Source organism: Oryzias latipes, chromosome 4 (assembly GCF_002234675.1).
Source record: "Oryzias latipes chromosome 4, ASM223467v1".
Classification (NCBI taxonomy): domain Eukaryota; kingdom Metazoa; phylum Chordata; class Actinopteri; order Beloniformes; family Adrianichthyidae; genus Oryzias; species Oryzias latipes.
In genome coordinates, this window is record NC_019862.2 from 16,656,478 (window position 1) to 16,676,951 (window position 20,474).

The 20,474-nt window shown below is 40.6% G+C and overlaps 1 protein-coding gene across 6 annotated transcripts in view; it reads right to left on the bottom strand.

Annotated features, from left to right (window-relative positions):
• The window catches only part of LOC101167610 (low-density lipoprotein receptor-related protein 8), a 170,480-nt gene extending 151,385 nt beyond the window's left edge, over positions 1 to 19,095 (bottom strand). For all 6 annotated transcript variants that reach the window (XM_011474155.3, XM_011474153.3, XM_023954326.1 and 3 more), the window contains exons 1-2: positions 18,865 to 19,095; positions 18,111 to 18,236 (exon numbers count right to left, since the gene is read on the bottom strand). In XM_011474155.3, the coding sequence (XP_011472457.1) occupies positions 18,111 to 18,236; positions 18,865 to 18,970 (232 nt within the window). In that variant the 5' untranslated portion in view covers positions 18,971 to 19,095. The remainder of the gene's footprint in view (positions 1 to 18,110; positions 18,237 to 18,864) is intronic.
• Positions 19,096 to 20,474: the final 1,379 nt, after the last annotated feature.

The following is a 20,474-nucleotide window of genomic DNA, read 5'->3' on the forward strand; positions in this document are numbered from 1 at the left end:
ATCATCCTCATATATCCTCAATATTTATTTTATCTTGAGTAGTAGCTCTGGTGCTTACTCAACCTCCCTACCTCTGTTTAGTGTACAGTCTAAGGTTAGTCTTTGTCTTAGTGTCACTTGCCTTTATCTCATCTTTTGGCCATTTTATTATGTCAGCAGGGTGTCAGATGACTGGCAGTGTGTGGATTGGCTTGACTTTGTCTTTGCCATTTAGCTGACTTTTTCAGAACTTGCCTTAATCTGTGATTGGATTTGACAAATTAGTTTTTCTTTTGAAGAACTGCAGATACTTGTAGCTCCCTTCAACATCTGTTCTGATCATCATTCCTGTCTTTGTTACCATCCAGGAACACTTGTCCAGTTTGAATGTCAATCTGGTATCATTGTTGTAGATCCTAGTAGTGTAGATTGGAGTTTATGTCTTGTTTTCTTATAAACTTAATGTCACCTATGTACACATGATGACAGGCAATGGACGATATCTCTTTCAGTGATGATGTGGCTAAGGAGGTTCAGGCCTATGGAGCAAGGATAGGAGCCACTCGTTATTGAATGTGCTATTGTTTGTTAGTCCTATAGGATGGGTTTCAAAGAAAGGATGTAGGTAGAGTGAGGGGTTATCAGGTCTTGTCTAAGGCTATGTTCACACTGCAGGCTGATTCCGATTTTTTTGCCCCTATGCGACCTGTATCTGGTCTTTTCATGACAGTCGGAACGACACAGATGAGATCTTTTCAAACGTGACCCAGGCCACTGGGGTATGTGGTCCTGAGTCCGATACGTATCCAATCTTTTGAAATGCGACCTCCATCTAAACAGCCAGGCCACATGCATCCGACCCGTACGTAATTGATGCGCTACAAACGTCATAATTCTGCATTGAAGTAGGCGGGAACGAGAACATAAACATCAACCATGGCGGACGATGCTGCTGAGACCAGTCAGCGGAAGGGAAGCAAGGTCACCGATTTGATTAATATTTGGGGTGACAGCTATATTTAGGCCAAACTCGAGGGCTTTTATGGGAACCGGGCGGTTTTTGAAAAAATTTCCAGCGAAATGGCCGAGCGTGGTGTTGAACCTTTTACTCCAATGACTTTTTTTCCTTTCTGACCGTGGTCAGAAGCGCGGGGGAGACCTTCTCCAGGGCCGGAGGTGGATGCTCATTCGGGGCTTACTTCCCTGTTCGGACCCTCAGATTCTCCAGGGCGGGTCAATAAAGAGTCATTAGCAGTTATTCTGGGAGAAGCCTTATTATTGTTCTCCTTCCTCCGTAACACACAACATGAATGCGCGCACCTAACACACTTCCGCTGCCCCCTCTCACTCCCTCCAGCGCTCTATGCGCCCTCTCCTTTCTCTTACACACCCACGCGCGCGCACGGCCCAAACACATACACATCCCCATTCCACAACAGTGGGTACAGACAACCTGGCTCCAATGTCTTCTTAAAATGAGAAGAGTGTAATTGTGCTGGCTCCTTTGTGAAAATAAATGTAATAATGCAAAAAGAGCTCTGCTGTTGACAACAATGTTGCTGACATCCATTGTTAACGTTAACTACTTCCACAAACAACGAGTGGCGTCGTTCACCGTTGAGTACTCTTCTGTGCTTGCGGGTCACTTCTGGGTCATTTCACGGTCACACAGGAGATCACAAAAGTTCGCATTTAATTGGAAATGTGAACGGGCAGGCAAAAAAAAAAAAAAAATCGAATTTTTTCAAAAAATCTGAAATGAGCATTAAGCCCTGCAGTGTGAACGTAGCCTAAGGATCACTCCTTCTGGAAATCATACCCTCCAACAATCATGCAACCCAAACAAAATCTAATTTTTCGTTTCAAAACACATGAAAGCAGGCATAATTTAGAAGCAATTGAAGTTTTTTTAATCAAATATTCTCACCTTGTTCAACAAATGCAGGGTCAGTTTCCTTTATTGTTGCTTCCGAAAAACTAAATCCGAACCCCCGCCTCCCCTTTTTGAAGTATCTGACTTTGGGTTCAAGATTAAGGGAGAGAGGGGGCCTCTTAAGGTCTATTGAGAAGGTGTCACCCTGCTTGCAAACATTCAAGCACTGCTTCCAATCATGCATAATAGGGTGTGGGGGTGGACAGAGACGGAGAGAATGGTCACTGGTTAAACACTTGCCAGGAGAGAATACCAGAAAAGTAATCTGGTCTAAAATATTCATGTTTCACTTAAGGCTCCATTTCCTCGCTAGGTTTGCCTCAGTTAAATTTAAACCCAAGTGGAAACCTTTGCAAAACAACAACAAAAATCACTTGAGTGTTTGCCTCTTGATGCATTTGGACAAACGCTTGATGCTGCTGAAGAATCCAAAACTACTCTTTTTTATTTTTCTATTTCACTTCAAACAAACTTCTAACCCCTTCATCGCACTTTGGAGAGGAGGAAGCTTTTATATGAATTTCAGAATAATTAGAATAATCAGAAAAGGGATGTTTTTCCCACCTCAGATCAACAGAAGGGGGGAAAAAAGTAGTCTGCCTTCCCATCATCATCCATTCATCCTTTAATCTCCCCCTGGCACCGTCATTTTGACGCAGTCAGTGCACAGTGATAATGAAGCATGCTGCAGGTAAAAATATTACATTGGTAATGTGCATATCTTCAAAATATATCCTTTGTGTCGGTACGGGATTTTGTGTCACTTTAGTCTCTCTCCCTCCCGATAAACAGCATTAGTGAGGAGCAGCTTTATCATCAAAGAGTTTCTCACTTTCCAACATCTTGCAATAAATGACAAGCGAAATCCTCTTGAGGTAAACAGACCCACTTCTGGGTTTAGGATTTGGCAAAGTGTGCAGACGAAGTATGCATGTTGTGCTTTATCAACATTAACAACTCCATTAAAAAAAAATGTAAAACAGCAAAAACCGACAAAGAAGCAGCCTTTTCTGAACTCTGGCTCTGGATGACATTGCTGGCTTTGCTTATCTGTCAGTGAGAAATATGTCACTTCTACTTGAAGGCTCCTCCTTTTTTTATGCTGAGAGCACACACGCACAATTATTGCAACAAATACTGGGCACTACATCAACTGGGACAGATTGCACAAGGTCATAATTTTCTTTCTACAAGACGACAATTATCACGTAGTTTGTCGTGACAGCCATAATGTATTGGCGCAACATTCAATCGGTGGTGGTATCAAGTGCGCTGCTTTCTTTCACAAATATTTATGATACAGGTGGCTTGTTTTCTACATAGAAATTATTGGTAGGATGTATTCTTTCACACGTTACACATAAACAACAAGAATTTTTTTTTTTTTTTTTATCAGATTGTTGTGTGACAAACGTATTAGTGTTTCACAATATTTATGAGAAAAAAATATTTCCAGTCCAAGATTACAACAAAAAAGGACAATTTAAAATATTTACAAAGACAGTGTTCGAGGCAATTTCATATTAATTTTTTAAAAAGTGATATTTGTGTAATAAATTAGTGAGAACATTTAGGTTTCCTTTAAAAAAAAAACTTTTAAAATACACAGTTTGTGATGAAACTAAGTCGTTCTAAACGACTCACTCTGATGAAATTGTGTTTTTGGTGTTTTTAACATGTTCTTGTGGCATTTTTCTCATAATGGACACACTAATTGTTGATTAATGATGGGTTTTTGCTCAACAGATCCCAGCCGGTATCTTATTGATAATAATACAGGGGTATATAGCTAAGATCTCTCTCATTAATTCATACTTTGTGACTATTTTATGAGGCTTTCAAAGACGTCCACATACGTTAGGAAAAAAAATATATACATTTGCTTCACAAATCACCATTATATACAAACAGAAGTCTTTTATTCAGATTAACCATATTTTATTTTCATTTTACAAAGCAACAAAAATGGCAAATGCAATGATCCCAACAGATTCAACAGTTTTTTAATCAGTTTAAGAGGAGGGTTTGGTGGTAGATGAGGCAAAATGCATATAGGTAGAGGAAAAAAGCTAGTTGGTGACACAAACCACTGTAGCCCGTTATTAGCCATGTTTTATTCATTGTCATTTTTATACTTTATTTCATATACAGCTATCTGTCATAGTGGAAACAGCAACAGAAGCTAAAAAAAAGAAATTAATAAAAGCAGGATTACAGGAAAATGTAAATAATAAATACTGAAGCCGCTGAATATATTCAGTTAATCTGAGGTGAGGATTAACACCACGGTACTCTGTCAGACACTGTAGGATTGAGGGGCAGCAAGACCAAGCTGCATAACAACTAATCCCACACAGTTAATATATATACTAAATGCACACACATAAACAAACTGAGGAAACCTGCAGGAAAATCATCAGAGTTAGACTTTGAACAAATGATGACTTGGTGCAAGCAGGAAAGCAAATCCAGGTAACCCCCCCCCCCAAACAGAAAAGCTCCTTCTGACAAAAAAAAGTGACAAAGACGCTTTGGAAAGTTAGAAAAAAAAAGAATAGAAAGAAAAGTATTCAAACTATAGAAATGAAATAATTTCTAAATCTGGATTACATCCAACTCTTTAGTTTTTTCACAGTGCACAATGTTTGCTTCAACTTCCAGCAATCACTCTTTCACACACATTCACATTTTTCAGTTTAACCTTGAATCATTTTAGTGGGCCGTTTCATTCCTGCATCACATACAAGATGACTTCGCTTTCTAAGCCACACACAGAGTGAACTGCTCAAAATACATTGAGTTAAAGTCATTTCCACTTCCTTACAGACGTTATTTTCTTATAGTCTAACAGGATTCACTTTACTGCCTTACCATTTTAACAGATTTTGATCTGTTACCATCAATTGATTGTTTTTGGAACAATGAAAGTTCGGTTCAACTATCCTTAAAGCAAACAAGCAAGCAAAACTAGGAGAGATTCAGTCCAGGGGAGGGAGAATTCAATTAGCAAATGAAGGTGTCTATATTTTCGGCATCAAATATTGAATATAATATTTTAAGTTCTCATTTAAAAGTGTCATAAATCCTGCATTTCTGAAGCTTCCTTGGATAATTGACTGGTATGCATGTCGTGTGGAGTGGAATGTGTGGGCTTTTTTGGGCACTCCAGGTTCCTCCAAGAGACCCAAAAAGAAGTGGGATCGTGAGTGTGTGACCCTGAACAGGAATAGGCAGTTGTGAGATGGATGGCTGGCTGGCTGGCTGGCAGGCTAGCTGGACGGATGGACGGATGGATTGACGGATATAGCATTTGGATGTCTAATCTCATATTCTACAGTCAACACTGCAAATGTATTTGACTTAAAACACATGAAAAAAAAAAATAAAGATGGTTTCTCTCTTTATTTTCAATCCTCAATATGTGGGATAGAAACTTCTAAGAATTCAGATGCTCACCTGCTGTGATCATCACTAACCGGATCAGACCTATGCAATGACTTCTTTTTCTCCCACTCTTACGCATCTCTACATCTGCGTCTCTCCTGCATGTGTCCTTCCTCTCACAAACAGCAAAGTCCCAATGTCAACCTAAGAGGCTTTCAGCTGACAAAAAGATGAAGACAGAAACCTGAGCGAGAGCGAACACCTCAGGCCAGCACTGACCTCAGCTAAAATTACTTTGCTGCCGTTTTGCTCCGCTGCATCCAACACCTATTCAGCACACAGGGTATTGATAACTTGTAGAGCACAGTGCACTATCCAGTAAAGGTGGGGGACCTGGCATACTTTAAGCCTGTCACCTGTCAAAGCTGCAAGACAACTTGCTCTTTTATTTTCCATTGGATTGTTTTTTCCTCATAAGGCGACACTGACATGCTGGTAGTCTCTCTTTCATGTAAATAAAAAAAATAGCTTGTTGCTCTTCAGATCTACAAGTTTGTTAAATAAATGTTTCCTCTTTTTTATACCATTACATTAATCCTCTTCTTCTCTCTTTTTGGAGCCGGTTTAGCTCGTGCTGGTTTGCGGCGCCTTCCGTCCGTGAAACCAGGGTTCGACTCCGGGCTGCTCCCTGTTCCCTTCTCTACCTCTGTGCCGGTTCCAAGCCCGGTTTGAGAAGGTTGCGTCAGGAAGGGCATCCGGCGTAAAACATTGCCAAATTTACCATGCGACTTGTTCGCTGTGGCGACCCCTGATGGGAGAAGCCGAAAGTGGAAGAAGAAGACATTAATCCTCTTCTGTAAAAATCCACAAAGTGACTAAAGTAATAAAAATAAATGTGTTTTTAAATTGTTTTCAAAAACAGCCTATAGAAATCAGACGCTGCTATTGAATTATATTAGCTGTTGGAAATAAACACATCAGTTCCAGTGAGATGCTGATGTTCAAATGCGGTTGGTTAATCGTAGCTAATGGTTTGCTAGTCTGGAGCAGTCAGCAGTGTTTTACCACAAAGCCAAGGACAAAAGGCATCAGTAACGATCTCGGAGAAGGGAGAGTTGCTGCTGATTAATCTGGGAAGGGTTATAAGGCCATTTCAAATCAATTTGAAGTATATCATGTTGGAGTAAGAGAGATCATTCACAGGAGAAAAACATCTCCAAAAGCCTTTTCAGCTCAGGAAGCTCCAAATGGGATTTAAAGATTTATTGGTTAAAGAAATTATAAAAACACTGAATCTTTTTTTTAAAGCATATTTAGTAAATATATTCAGCAGATTAAATTCCTCGAGTCTTTTCCATTTTTGCTAGTTCGGAGTTTGTTTGAACAGAAAAGAGTTGAGATTTTCGACTACTCAACTTCAAAATGTTGTAAAAAACAATCTGTGAAATACAGTGGTAGAGGGGTGATGACTTGAGTTCAAAGTTCATTTTGAGGTCAGGTATTGGCGCATTAAAGCTTGGAAGAATTGGATGATGGCAAACCAAACAATGTCCTTGTTGTTGTTCACCGTTCGACACATCCCCTCGGGAGCAACCACAGCAAATCAGCTTTCACTGATGTGCACATTTGGTTTGGCAGAGATTTCCACTGACACAACCCTGTATTTTCTACATGGCGAGGGAAACGCACATGGAGACCCAGACCCGGGCCACCTTGTGGCTACAAAGGTAGGAAGTAGCATGAAGGGTTTTGCCAAATGACCCACATTGGACTTCCTTAAACCACAATATTTTACTAAAGAATGACTTAAAACAGTAATGCTCTAGGCGTATGAGTCAGACTTAAACATCAGCGAGACTAAAATAACCAAACTTTGAGTATGAAAAAACAAATACCCATTAACGTTAATGGAAAGAGCCATCATGAGTAAGTGCTTCAAAGTTCCTACTTAAAAAAGTTACTTTTAAATCCATTTTGTGTTTGTAATACCATAATTAAATAAGATGCAAAAACATAAAGAGGGTACACTTTCTTTTCAACGTCCATCGTCATTGCTTCAGGGTCACGATATCAAAAACCTACGTGTTAAAGTCTGCAATGTTGTAACTGATTAAGCTACAGGCGAACCTTCACCTCATATTTCCATTAAAATCATCTGACCCCAGCAATAGGGGGCAGTAAATGAGCACATGTGTGTGTGTGTGTGTGTGTGTGTGTGTGTGTGTTTGAATCAGCAGGTGACCATAGTGAGTGTTTGTGAGACCATTGCTACAAGGCATTTCACGTCTGAACCCATTCTCTGGAGTCTCTTATTAAACTATCTAGTGTCTGTGTGTGTGTGTGTGTGTGTGTGTGTGTGTGTGTGTGTGTGTGTGTGTGTGTGTGTGTGTGTGTGGGTGTGTGTGTGTGTGTGTGTGTGTGTGTGTCTAAAAGTCTTTTGTGTGTTTAATAAAGGCTGATCTCACACACACATACATGTGTGGCTGTACACACACACTTGGCAGCAGCGTGAAATGTGTTGTGATGTCTCCTCTATGAGAAGCGGGTCTCAGGCTGCAAAGGAGACGCTCCCCTTCTCAGACCTGCTTAGACTCATTGTCCTGCTGTGACACACACACACGCACACAAGGAATCGCACACACATACATGGGTTCATGGGTTTTTTTTCTTCCCACCCTTATGTATTCGCTTTCTATCCTGCTGCCTGTAATTGTTTTGAAATGCCAGAGTTCCAGAGGAAAAAAATACACATTGGTGAGCTCAGATGTCATTAGTGATTTTTAGAATGATTTAATGTTGGGAAAGCTTAGTCAGTATATAGTGACTGTCAGGTAAAGGTAACTTTTACCGTTTTTTTTATTTTTTCCTAAATCAATAGTAACAATACTATGAGACCAAGGCCACTAAAAGCTGCACACTCCCCAGCAGTGAGATACTGCATAGATAGCAACTGGAAGCTAACACAAGGTTTAGATATCCACTGATATTACACGTGCACTTCGGATTAGGCATGTTTAAATCCACTTAAATCCGCTGTAAAAGATGATAAGGCCTTATTTTTTTTCTCTTTTTGTGGATTCCACAACTAAAATATAGGTCAGACAGAACCTTACAGAGATGGAGTATTGCATGCATGTGTGCAGAGAGAGCTGTGTAAACTACAAAGGATGAACGCATGTGCACAATATCCAACCATCACCGCTTCGCCGTCTCCCAGAGCAACAAGAGCAAGATCAACCATGAGGCATGTTGAGAATGGAGTAGAGGGGAGGTATGGAGTTATTTCAGTCTCAATAATCAGAAATACACACAACCGGTTTTACAAATACACACGCTCCGATTCACAAATGTCATTTTATGCAAACGTGAAAAATAAATTCGGAAATACACACCCTGTGTTTCACAAACACACACATTGTGTTTCACAAATGCACACTAAATGTTTTACAAATGCACAATAAGTGTTTCTCACAAATGTGCACACTGTTTTTCACAAAAACATTTTAGAAATTCACAATAAATGTATCAGAAATGCAGACTAAGTGCTTCACAAACGTGATTTTTAGGTACACATGTGATGTGAACTCACAGATCATTCGAATTGCAGACTGTGCATTCAAAATCCCGTTCTCGTTTGTGAATCTCCCCGTGTGTGTGAGAGATTTTTCTACGGTGAATATTGAGACTCATCTGACGGAGCGGGTCGACTAATCTCACCATTGGCTAGTGAATCTGTCAATCAAACTCGTCGGCAAAGCAGGCGGGTTCGCTTTTAGCCAATTGTATGGCCCCTTACACTTTCTCTACGCTTTCTGCGGGTGGCAAAAGCCCCGCCCATGTTTGATTCTGGACCAGTCGGTCGTTAGCGTGTTAGCTTTAGCATGGCTTGTCGGTTTATTTGCCTTCGGTTGTCAAAATTTACTGGCTTGTGCAACTTTTCAGTGGACCTGGTAGCAAGGCAACATTGGTTGAATGCAGTTGACATAGAATCCATCGAACTCTGTACTGGTCATGAGATTTAAAATGAATGTTTCACTCGGGATTGTTTGTACGTTATCCTTCTCTTAGCTTTCATGCTAGCGTCATTTCAACACTCAGACACGGTCCCCTTCGGTCTTGATCATATGAAGGTGGAGGAGAAAAACCTGCAACTTCCACAGGTTTTGTGGAGAAACTGGCATCACTTTGCTCCGTACCACGCAGTGGGACTACATTACCTCAAGTTCATCTCACTGTCAATCACAGATACCCAATACACCTCCCCTGCTCCCCAAGTCACTCTGCTGGACCTTAATTTTATTTTTTTAATAACTCAAATGTCATAGATTTTATATTGTAACCATATACATATACACCTCTTGGCCAGGTCACCCTTAAAAAAAGTTTCCTCATCTCTCTGGGTTTTATAACTGGTTAAATACTACACAACAAAAGATGGTCATAGAACAACAAAGTGCAAACATTCACCCTTTATTGCAGAGTAAAATTCAGTGAAAACATGGACAGATTAAAACATCAAAATTTAAGCAAATGTGGGATCTCTACTGATTTGAATTTTATTTAAACTGGAACTAATTTTCATAACATCCTTACATACAATGAAGTCCCTTGAACAATACAGCAGTATTTATTTGAACTCTGTCTTGCTCCCCTCAGTCTCTCTTCTTCTGTATGTAATTATGTCGCCTAAATTAAGTTCTAAACAAACGGGACAGTAAAGATGTAGGTCCACTCCCAAACGGTCTGAATTACACAATGGGTTGATGTCGTCTTGCAGTTCCAACATTTGTGGACCCAAAAGGGGACTGTCCCATACCAGGACATTGATCCCAGGATGAGGTTCAGCCATGGATCCACTCTCCTCCCATTCATTCTCTGGAACCAGCATACCCTGACAAAAAAAAAAGATACTGTTTATGAACAGCACTGTTTTTTTTATGTTTTAGATTATGTATGAACAGAGACCCACTAATAATGACTTATATTGTTTCTAGCAGGCAGACCTCATATCTCCATAACTGTTTATAATTTGCAAATAAGTGACTCTTAACAAAGTAGTGAGATTAGTACAGCTGATGGCTCATAATGCCATGCATTGTGATGCATTTTGAACTTGAAGATGTGCTATTCTTCCTACTTGATTTAAAAAACCAAACAATTTAGGGAAATAGTTTGCACCACACAACAATAATACTTTTCATTCATTTTTGATGAAAATTCCTTGTAGTCATTGTGATTTCATTATACTGTTCTTGATACTTTCCACTTTAGTCGAACTGCACACAAATCAGTTGTCCAGTACAGTGAGATTAAATAAAGCAGTGTTTTTCAACCAGTGTGTGTGCCGCGGCACACTAGTGTGCCGTGGGAGATGGTCAAGTGTGCCGTGGAAAATTGCCCTCATTAACTGATCTAAAAACATTTCCCATCTCCAGGAAATCAGCTCTTTGTTAATCCAAACAGGCACTGATAAAACACTGAGTAGTTAGGAATATAAAAGATCTTAAAATGACTTTTTCTTTGTGTTTATTTAATTCTATAAAATACATTTTGATAAGGTTGACGGTGCCGCGATTTAGCTGCAGCTATAACTGTGTAAGGAAAAGTCGCGCCCCTTTAACTGTCTCCGCCAATCATTATTGAAGGCTTGATCACATGTCATCAGTCTGACCAATCAGAAGTGGTTAAAGTTTTCCCTTCCTTGTTCTTAATTCTGCTGATAAAGTCGCTCAGTTATAACAAAAATACCAGCTAAAGCTCGTCTTTAGCGGTGTAACTTTCCACAGAGTCCAGTGTCAGACCGTGGAACAAGTGAACAAAGGTTGAAAAACACTGAAATAAAGCACTTACCCGGGGATCAGAAACAGGGTTCTGGGTCAAGCCCAACTGCCACAGCTGATTTGGTGTCATGCTTTGCTCCGTCCTGATTGGATGGCTGTCCCACGCGTCACTAAAGACATCCAAACTGGCCTGAATGCGTGGTAGAAAAATATAGTGGCAGCAGAATACGTGATGTTACCGATATTGAGCAAGTCTTGGTCCTCAGGAGAGTGCAGGATGTTGTAATATAAACCAGTAACAGTCATGAAGACATCACACCAGAGGAGCTCAATCCTGTATTTGGAAAAAAGCAAAAAGAAATATTATATTGTCAGATTTATTTTTAATACATCATTCACTTTTATGTTTATATTAATGCGTCTAAAACTAGGTTCAACTCACCGTTGATTGTGTGTACACTTTTGCTGCAATGAAGCTGTTTGTGTCAGTTCTACGTACTGTGAGCATCAACTCAGCTATGCCCACATTTTGTCCTCCGTGATCTCCTCTCACCCTGACAATAACATGAAAATCATGTCTCAAACACATAATTACAAATGCATCGCCAATACGGTACACATCAATTTAAAATGTAATGTTCTTATGTATGTTGCCAATAAGTAGAATTTCTAGGTTAGACAAATTGCAGGAGTGGGTTACATGTATCACTGGGGAAAAAATTGAGGTGAGAGAGACTGTTAAGGGGGGGTAAAATGTTATTCATGAGGGGAAAGAGTTTTAGAGTTGCCTTTGTTTTCAGAGGAGTCTAAAAAAAGTTATTTTATTTTTGTACAAATAACCAAGTGCTTATACTGCCCGATATGTGAATAAAATATTTCTTTATGAATAACATGAATACCTCAGAGGTAATCCATACACGTTCACAGCGTCACTGAAGAAGGCCAAGTGGGTGTCTGCACAGTTGTTCTCTGCTATCTTCAGGTACAAGATCTATGGAATACAAGTACAAATACTTTCAACTGGCAGATATTTACAGGGGCAAAAATGCTAAATTCCCAATTGATAGGTAAAACAGTAATACAATAGGATGATAAAATATGAAATAGAATAGAATAGAAAGGTATTTAGGATGTCACACTTCAGCAATTCCTAGAGAATAAATAAAAACACGACAAACATGGATTAGATCATTTAGCTGTCTGAGATTAAATTACATAATTTTCAAATATTAGAAAGGGGAATTTTTTAAAACACTCTTGCTATGATAACTTGAGCTTGTAGTAAAGAACAGCTTTAAAAAAATCAGAGACAAGACACTGATCACAGGAAGCCTGTGTGTAATACTTACAGTAACTTCTACTCAAATCACTGTTGACAGCTGATTTCTCCCATCCGCCCTTTCTGTGACTACTTATCGACTACAAAACAGACTAAAAACATAATGTTTGGGATTCTTGTCATTTCGTCATTGGAAGTAAAGATACGGGGAATTTAGTGGCTGTCACTCTGACACAATCTCACAGGGCTTTTCAGCACAATACGGGTTCTAACGTTAGAAACTTAATGAGGCTTCTTTCATTCAACAGTGGATTCACGTCTGTTATATTTACAAAATGCAGTTTTCATGAATGTCATGAATTAACTTTGTTGCACAATCCACCCCGTCTTAAAGTCTGGGTTGTGAAAAGACTGTGTCTAACTTTAACCCGGATCGCGTTTACATAAAGGCAGCACACGGAACAGCTAACTAGCTAGCTAGTTAGCATAGCATCAGTGTTTAAACAAATCCCCGTCTCCAAATCAATACTTTTTATTAAACTTTCTGTGCTGCTGTAAATCCGGCATGTTTTCCCCTTAGTTCCTTATGAATCATGTTAAGAACCTACAGATTGGCTGTATATCTAGCTTGAACCGACGCGCTAGCTTAAACTTCCCTCACACTCACAGGGCAGACAGACAGAATTTGAGTCAAAAGCCGGCTAGTTTCGAGGCCCCTGGTTGGTTGTAGTTACTCGTGTTGTGTGAAGAGCTGGTATGCCAAGTATAAAACTTGACAAAACCATCATAAGTCCTCCCCCGCTTTCATAAAAAATATGACCGCACAGGCTAAGCTAAGCTAATTTGCGGTGGGGGTACTCTGCAAACGACTCGGCTGAAATGTTCATAAAGCATTCACACATGTCACTTGGCCAAGGAGAACGCTTCAACTTAGTATTCAATAACATTACAGGACGTACAACGAGGGAATAATAATCAAATAAGTGCATTACTTACGGGCTGAGACTGATCCCTTTCAGAAGACCTCTCCGCCATGTTTGCCGCCCGCGTCCTCCCAACTGCTGTGTTGAACAGCTCCCTCCCTCGTCAGTTGAGAGTGAAGAGTGTAAGGGGCCATTCGATTGGCTAAAAGCGAACCCGCCTGCTTTGCCAATTAGTTTGATTGACAGATTCACTAGCCAATGGTGAGATTAGTCGACCCGCTCCGTCAGATGAGTCTCAATATTCACCGTAGAAAAATCTCTCACACACATGGGGAGATTCACAAACGAGAACGGGATTTTGAATGCACAGTCTGCAATTCGAATGATCTGTGAGTTCACATCACATGTGTACCTAAAAATCACGTTTGTGAAGCACTTAGTCTGCATTTCTGATACATTTATTGTGAATTTCTAAAATGTTTTTGTGAAAAACAGTGTGCACATTTGTGAGAAACACTTATTGTGCATTTGTAAAACATTTAGTGTGCATTTGTGAAACACAATGTGTGTGTTTGTAAAACACAGGGTGTGTATTTCCGAATTTATTTTTCACGTTTGCATAAAATGACATTTGTGAATCGGAGCGTGTGTATTTGTAAAACCGGTTGTGTGCATTTCTGATTATTGAGACTGAAATAACTCCATAGGGAGGAGCGGATGATGAATGAAATAAAATAAAAAACAAAGAGTGGAGAGATGGGTACAAACAGACGACGAATCTACAAAGGCTTCCTGTTACTCAACAGCTGAAAAACTATTGAGGCAATCTATGACCAACAGAGGGCACTCTAATCAGCTTAACCTTTTGTGACCCCTCAATGTACTTCTGTAGTGTTGTTTGTAAAGGGCAGGGTTGATGCTCCAGTTCAAGTCATTTCCTTTTCCAATAATGCCTGACATCCATCTCATTTTTAAATTTTATTTTTTTCTAAAAGTAATATTGACTATTGGGGCTTGACTTTAAACTGTAAACATTGTTGCAGCTAACGACTACTATGGCTATTTCCTAATCCTCTTTGGATGAGTCCTCAGTCACGTTGCTATAAACTAGAGGTAAGATCAGGCCTAAAAAATCCAGCCCGCCCCGACCCAGGCCCGCGGGCATTAAAGCCCAACCCGGCCCGACCAATTAACTTGATTTGAAGGCCCGAGCTCGAAGCAAACCCGAAATTTCAATTTATCCCATAGTATTTTTGGCAGAAAAAAACGCAAGATTTCTTAAGGTTAAAATAATCGACATATTTTTATGATCATGATAAATGCATTTGCACAACGAAACAACGCTGGAACACAGAATAAGAGGCCAGACAAAGAGAGTGAAAGAGAGATCTTGATGCGCACTCGCTTCATTACGCGGAAAAATACTCTGCGCTTCCTGTTTAGTAGTAGTTATATAGCAATTACCTTACAGCACCTTCTCTGTTTTAACCAAATTATTTATTTATAACAAGTATTCCTTATTTTAGTATCCACACATCGTTTTAGTCTACATTTTTATAAACATTTATTAAAAAAGTCAGCAAGAGAGAAGCCCGGCCCAACTCGACCCCAACGTAATAATTGTCATTTTAGTCCCCGACCTGGCCCGAAATTCGGGCTCGGGCTTAAGATCTTTCTACTGTAAACCAACGCATGTCCAAAGCTGACATTGAGTTCTCAAAGGATATACAAGAAAAAAAGGAACATTTTCATGTTCAGAGTAAACTGATTCATTTTGTTTTGAAGAGTTATCCATGTCCACTACAGCTTACCGACTAGCTGTAACCATAGGAATCGCTCTGAAATGTGTATTACTTTTAATGCTACATAGTCTTGTGTGTTTTTCAGTCAAGTCACAGATTGAAGATTTCCAATGATGATTATTAAGAGACTCAGGAGAGATAAACCATTTATTGGCCCTTTCCTGCGCCAATAAGTAGTTTGAAAATTCCCCATTAAGATGCAACTATCAAGTGACCCATAATTGAGTCAATGCCCTCAACATTGATGTAAGCAATTAAAGGAGAAATATCAGAACAGTCAGTTGATCCCAAGTAGAGGAAGAAAGCATGCAACTAAAAAAAAAAGTGTTCGATCACACAAGCCTTCTGTTGATTCATCATACCTCCACATTCTTTAAAACGTCTAGTTCTCATTCCCTTCCCGCTTTTCATTTCTGTCAAATCGGCGACTTCATATTTTTTTTCTGCCATCTTCTCCTCCTCATCCACCTCCCCCTTTCTGCAGAGCTCTTGCTGATGATATTTGGTTTTTAGGGAGGGGACACAGTGGGATTGCTGGCATCTGTTCGAAGGGCTGGCATGTTGCCATCACTCCAGCAACCAGAGTCATGCTGTTGGATTTATCTCCAACCAACCTGTCAGCGTATGCTCTTTGTGGGTGCAAGAAGAGTGGGCATAACCTTTTTGGCATTGGAACCATTGAGGTGCTAAGGAGAGAGGCTTTTAAAAAAATATATATGTTGGAGAGGAAAGCCCCTTCATGGCTGCAACAATGCTGGGGAGATGAGACATTTTCATTTTGAAAGAGTCACTTTCAATGCAGGGTACAGGCTGGGGCTCTCAAAGTACAGCGTGCTAAGATGCTGGGTGGGGAGGGAGAGAGTCAAAGGCATGGAGGAAGAGTACAAAGCTCTGCAAAGATGGAGCAGGGAGATAGAGATAGAGAGTGACAGAAAAGGACTGATTGAGAATGTTACAGTGAGTCCATGACTGCAGCTTACAAGACGTGCAGCAAAGGCGGGGAAGACACAATCATAGCTTCTGCCGCAGACAAAGAAGGTCAAAAGCAACAAAAGTCTATGCGTGACCTTGTGTCTCAAGCTGTCTTTGAACCTCTCGCACCGAGAAACCTACACCTGTAAATCTACGTTCACACTGCTCTTGGGAGAACGCGTTCAAGCAATCACTTTCAACGAAAAAGTCTATGTAAACGCACATAAATGCGCGCTTCGGGCTTCTGCGTTTAAAATTTTCACATTAGCATGTAACTACTCAAGTTTCTAAGACCGCTTTTGGGGTCTAAGTACATAATGCTTGGCCATTTAACACATGTTAAAAGGTTTGGTATTGGTTCACACCGCTCTCTACAACATGCATTCAAGCGACCACTTCCAACAAAGAGTCAATGTAAACACTGGTATATGTGTATTTCAGGCTTCTGTGTTCAAAACTGTAACATTACGGTATTGCTATGCAAGTCTGATTTCCAGGCTCAATGTACAAAACGCACAGCCACTGAACACACATTGAAAGTTAACTGAGTTGAAATTTGACCAATCAGGGACTTGGATTTGGATGAGTGGCATCCTTTTTAATTCACAGAAGTGCCAACCACGCATTCAAGAATGCACCTTTTTGCATGCCTGTTGAATGAGGACGCAGCATTAGTGTGAAAGCACCACATTAAAATGCAGTTCCTGCTCATGTCAAGTATTACCCACTAAATATCCGGTAAATCCCAGCAAATCTCTAAAGTCAGCTGCACAATTAAAAAAAAGCAGAGTTCCTGCTGGGAAACTCCGCATGGAGAGCATGTGAGATGAGGGAATCATGTGCTTTGGTGTGCTGGCCCCTGAACAGAAGTGGTGAATCAATTGGCTGCTAATCCAGCCATTCACACAATTAGGACTATGACAAATTTCTAACTAAACTGGGATTACCAATGAAAGGGGTTCAAAAAAGGATCCACCCAAACTATCAGCATGCTCACAACCAATTCTCAGAAAGAAAAAAAAATTAATTGTGATTTAATGCACAGTCCAGAGAGACGAGACGACAAAGCAACAATTCGTTATGAGCCACATCTATGAATTTCACTCAAGCAGCATTAAGACAAAAATCCTCCAGTTTAAGGATCCAAGTTACAGATTAGAGGTCATTTGCGAGAGAACATCACATGCTTTTGACTGAAAACACAGTTGTATCCTTCACTGCTGATGATCCATGCTTCTACTTGTGTAGAGCCACCGCCCTCTACAACGTGTGTTGAAACGATCACTTCCAATAAAAGGTTTACATTTCAGGTGTCTGCGTTAAAAACTCTCACATTAAGGCGTAGCTACCCAAGTTTTCGGGCTCTACGAACAAAACACATCAGTTAAACATGTATTGAAAGTTAAACCAGGTCAAACTTAGACCAATTAGGGAGTCAATGCCAGCCATTTAAAAAATTTATCATAGAAAAGAAAATGAATACTTGCTGTCTGTGCCTAATCAGAAGTATATGACACAGATGCTTTTATATATCGGAAAAGAGCTGTGAAAGAAAAAGACTGGAGCAAGATTTGCGCCACTTCAATATTTCACACCAAGCCTCTTCTAACTGTAGATACATGTGCTAGTAAACAGTAGAAAAAGAAGAAGCCCTCCCTGTTTGTCCAGTGTGACCATGGGCTTTATGCAAACAGGTTCTTGAACGTGCGTCACATCCCTAGTGTGTCTGTAGCTTAGGAGTTTGGACGGAGAAGAGAAATTAAGAAATCAGAGAAATTCCACTGGCCATGTGACATGATCCGGGATCAGCAGTTTCTGCACAGACTTTTGGGAGATTCCAAAATGGCCAAAAGCGAAAAAGGATAAGAAGCTTTTCCTTAGTCCAAGTTCATTTATTTTGAAAATGAAAGTGTTAAAGTAATCAGCTGTGGGCTATTAAAAAGTCACTCTTAATGACAGAGATAGAGTTGTAATGTGAGAACGTTTAGAGCTTAGGGCAAAAAAAAAAAAAAGACAATCAAGGAAAGACATGACTGTGAGAGATTTGAGGGTACTTACGACAGTTCTCTTCATCACTGTTGTCTGAGCAATCGTCATCATCATCACACCTCCAAAGGCTGGGGATGCATCTTCCGTTGCTGCACTGAAACTGCCCTGTTTCACACTCCGACTCAGTAAGAGTTCCTGAGAAGAAAAACGGAAAGCAAACCTGTCAGTAACTGCTTGGCGTCAGTCATGATGATCATGGAATAAACGGGACTTCAAGCCATCAGAGCTCCGCAAGTTAAAGGAAACCTGACTGTGAATGGATAGAACTTCAGGAAGTACGCTGATAAATAAAGCACATGCTGGATGACGGGAAGCTGCGATCGTTGATTCAAGCCCCCAGCCTTGTTTGAGGACCATTATTATGTTTCTCTCACGATCGTGTCACCTGACCTTTCAATGTGTTGCCTATTAGTGCGGTACTGACCGCCTGCCGGGGGGAATTAAACCCCCAGATCAGCTTAAGCGTCTGTATTTAATATTCATTTAATAGGTGCTGCGTAAAAGCATAACCGAGTTTGTGATCGCATCCCCACGCGCTGCCCTCGCCTCGGTCCCGTCAGACACGAGAGCGCGTTTGCTTCCGCCCATTGTCCCCCGCCTGCCACCTGGGATGAGGAAACAAAAAGTGGCGATCGCCTGGCCGCGATGTCACAAGTCCCCTCGAGGTGTTTGGTCACCTGATGATCCCGCTGACATTCCATTCAGCAGGTGACCATCCCCGGCACCACATGGTGGTACACTATCTCCCCCCCACATCCCTCACCTTTAGCGACGCGAAGCTCCAGGAGTAATAAATGAAGCAGCACGAGTTTCCCGATGTCGGTCCACATCGCTAGTATTCTCCGTGAGGGCTCCGCGGTGTCGGTCATGCACGTGAAAGAGAAAACAAAAACCCAATGAAGGATCCCCCCCCCAGCCTCCGCGCTCCTGTGTTGCCCCTGCTCGGAAGTGAGCGTGCGTCCAGCCCGGCTCGCTGCCTTTCTGCGCCTCTGCTGTAGTTTGAATGTGTGACGTTTGTGGGCGGGGCCGCTCGGCAGAGCGTAGTAAGTCGGATATCTACGTGTTAACAGAGAAGTTGTGTCTGCTGAAACTGCTGAGTCACTCTTCTGAGCTCTGCCTCTGACACTTTCAGTTCAAACTTTAGAAAAAAAGTAACCTTTCACATTTTAAACCGCACTCAGAATAAGCTGACTACGGAGGCCTGGACATCACATTCAAAAACAAACAAACAAGAGATTTCCTCAAAAAAATAATTTCTGGCCACGAATTAGTATTTTGTCCACACAAGTTAGCTTTTTGTAGCCACAATTTAGCATATTATAAATGATTTGTGCTCACAAATCAAAAAGTTTCTGCACAAGTTAGCATTTTGTGGGCACAAATGATCTTTTTTTCCGTCACAAATTAGTACCAGGAAACAATGTATGTATGCAATTTTAATATATTTTGTTATATCACGATGAGCATAAAGTTTCATATCTTGCTTCTATGAAAATTTCTATTTTGTGTGGGTCCATCAAAGCCCCTGTTTAACCCCAGAGCTTCCGGTTTGAAGCCAGTTACAAAACAAAAGTGACCAAGTCTTGGTCATTTCACCAACTAGCCAGCAGGTGGCTTGTTACAGAGGTCCCTTTTCACTTAAATGGCCAAAATTTGCAAGAAAAGAGGCATTTCAAATAGTCTCATTCCAAAAACCATTTTACTTCTGTGGTTAGATTTATAATCAATTGTACGCAAGAGGATTAGGGCCATGGAGAAAGAAAAAAAAAGGACATAAAAAATTCTGACTTAAATCTCAGAATTCTGATTTTAATCTCAAAATTCTGAATTTTTTCTCAGAATTCTGACTTTAATCTCAGAATTATGGGCTACCGGCGCATGTGAGCCACATTCAGCCGAGGAGCTGCAGGAGTGAAACCAACTAAATTGACGTCTGTAAGTGTCTTTTTGCATGCTCAAGGCTTGCCGAGGAGGAGGTCATTTTGCTAATGGAAGAACAGAAGGTTAGTAAAAAAAGTAATTGTCTTAAACTGGATCAGTGACGTGCGGTGAAGTTAATGGCTGGTGAGGCACTGACGTCATAAGTCAGATTTACAAACATATGAACCATACTGAGTAACTTATTTGATTGACAACAGTTAACGTGTTTTGTTTAAAATATCATTTCGACATGTTTTTTTTTTCATATACAGCATATGCAGCATAGAAAAAAGCACAAACGTTATTATCGTCTTACCTTTACTTGTAAATAAAGTCCATACGCCGCTCCTTGCTATTGATGTGGAGTGGGGGGTGTGTTGGGGACCACGCGTGCGTGTGTGAGAGGGGGAAGAAGCGCGTGCAACGAGAGAGGGGGGTGAGATCACGGAGCGG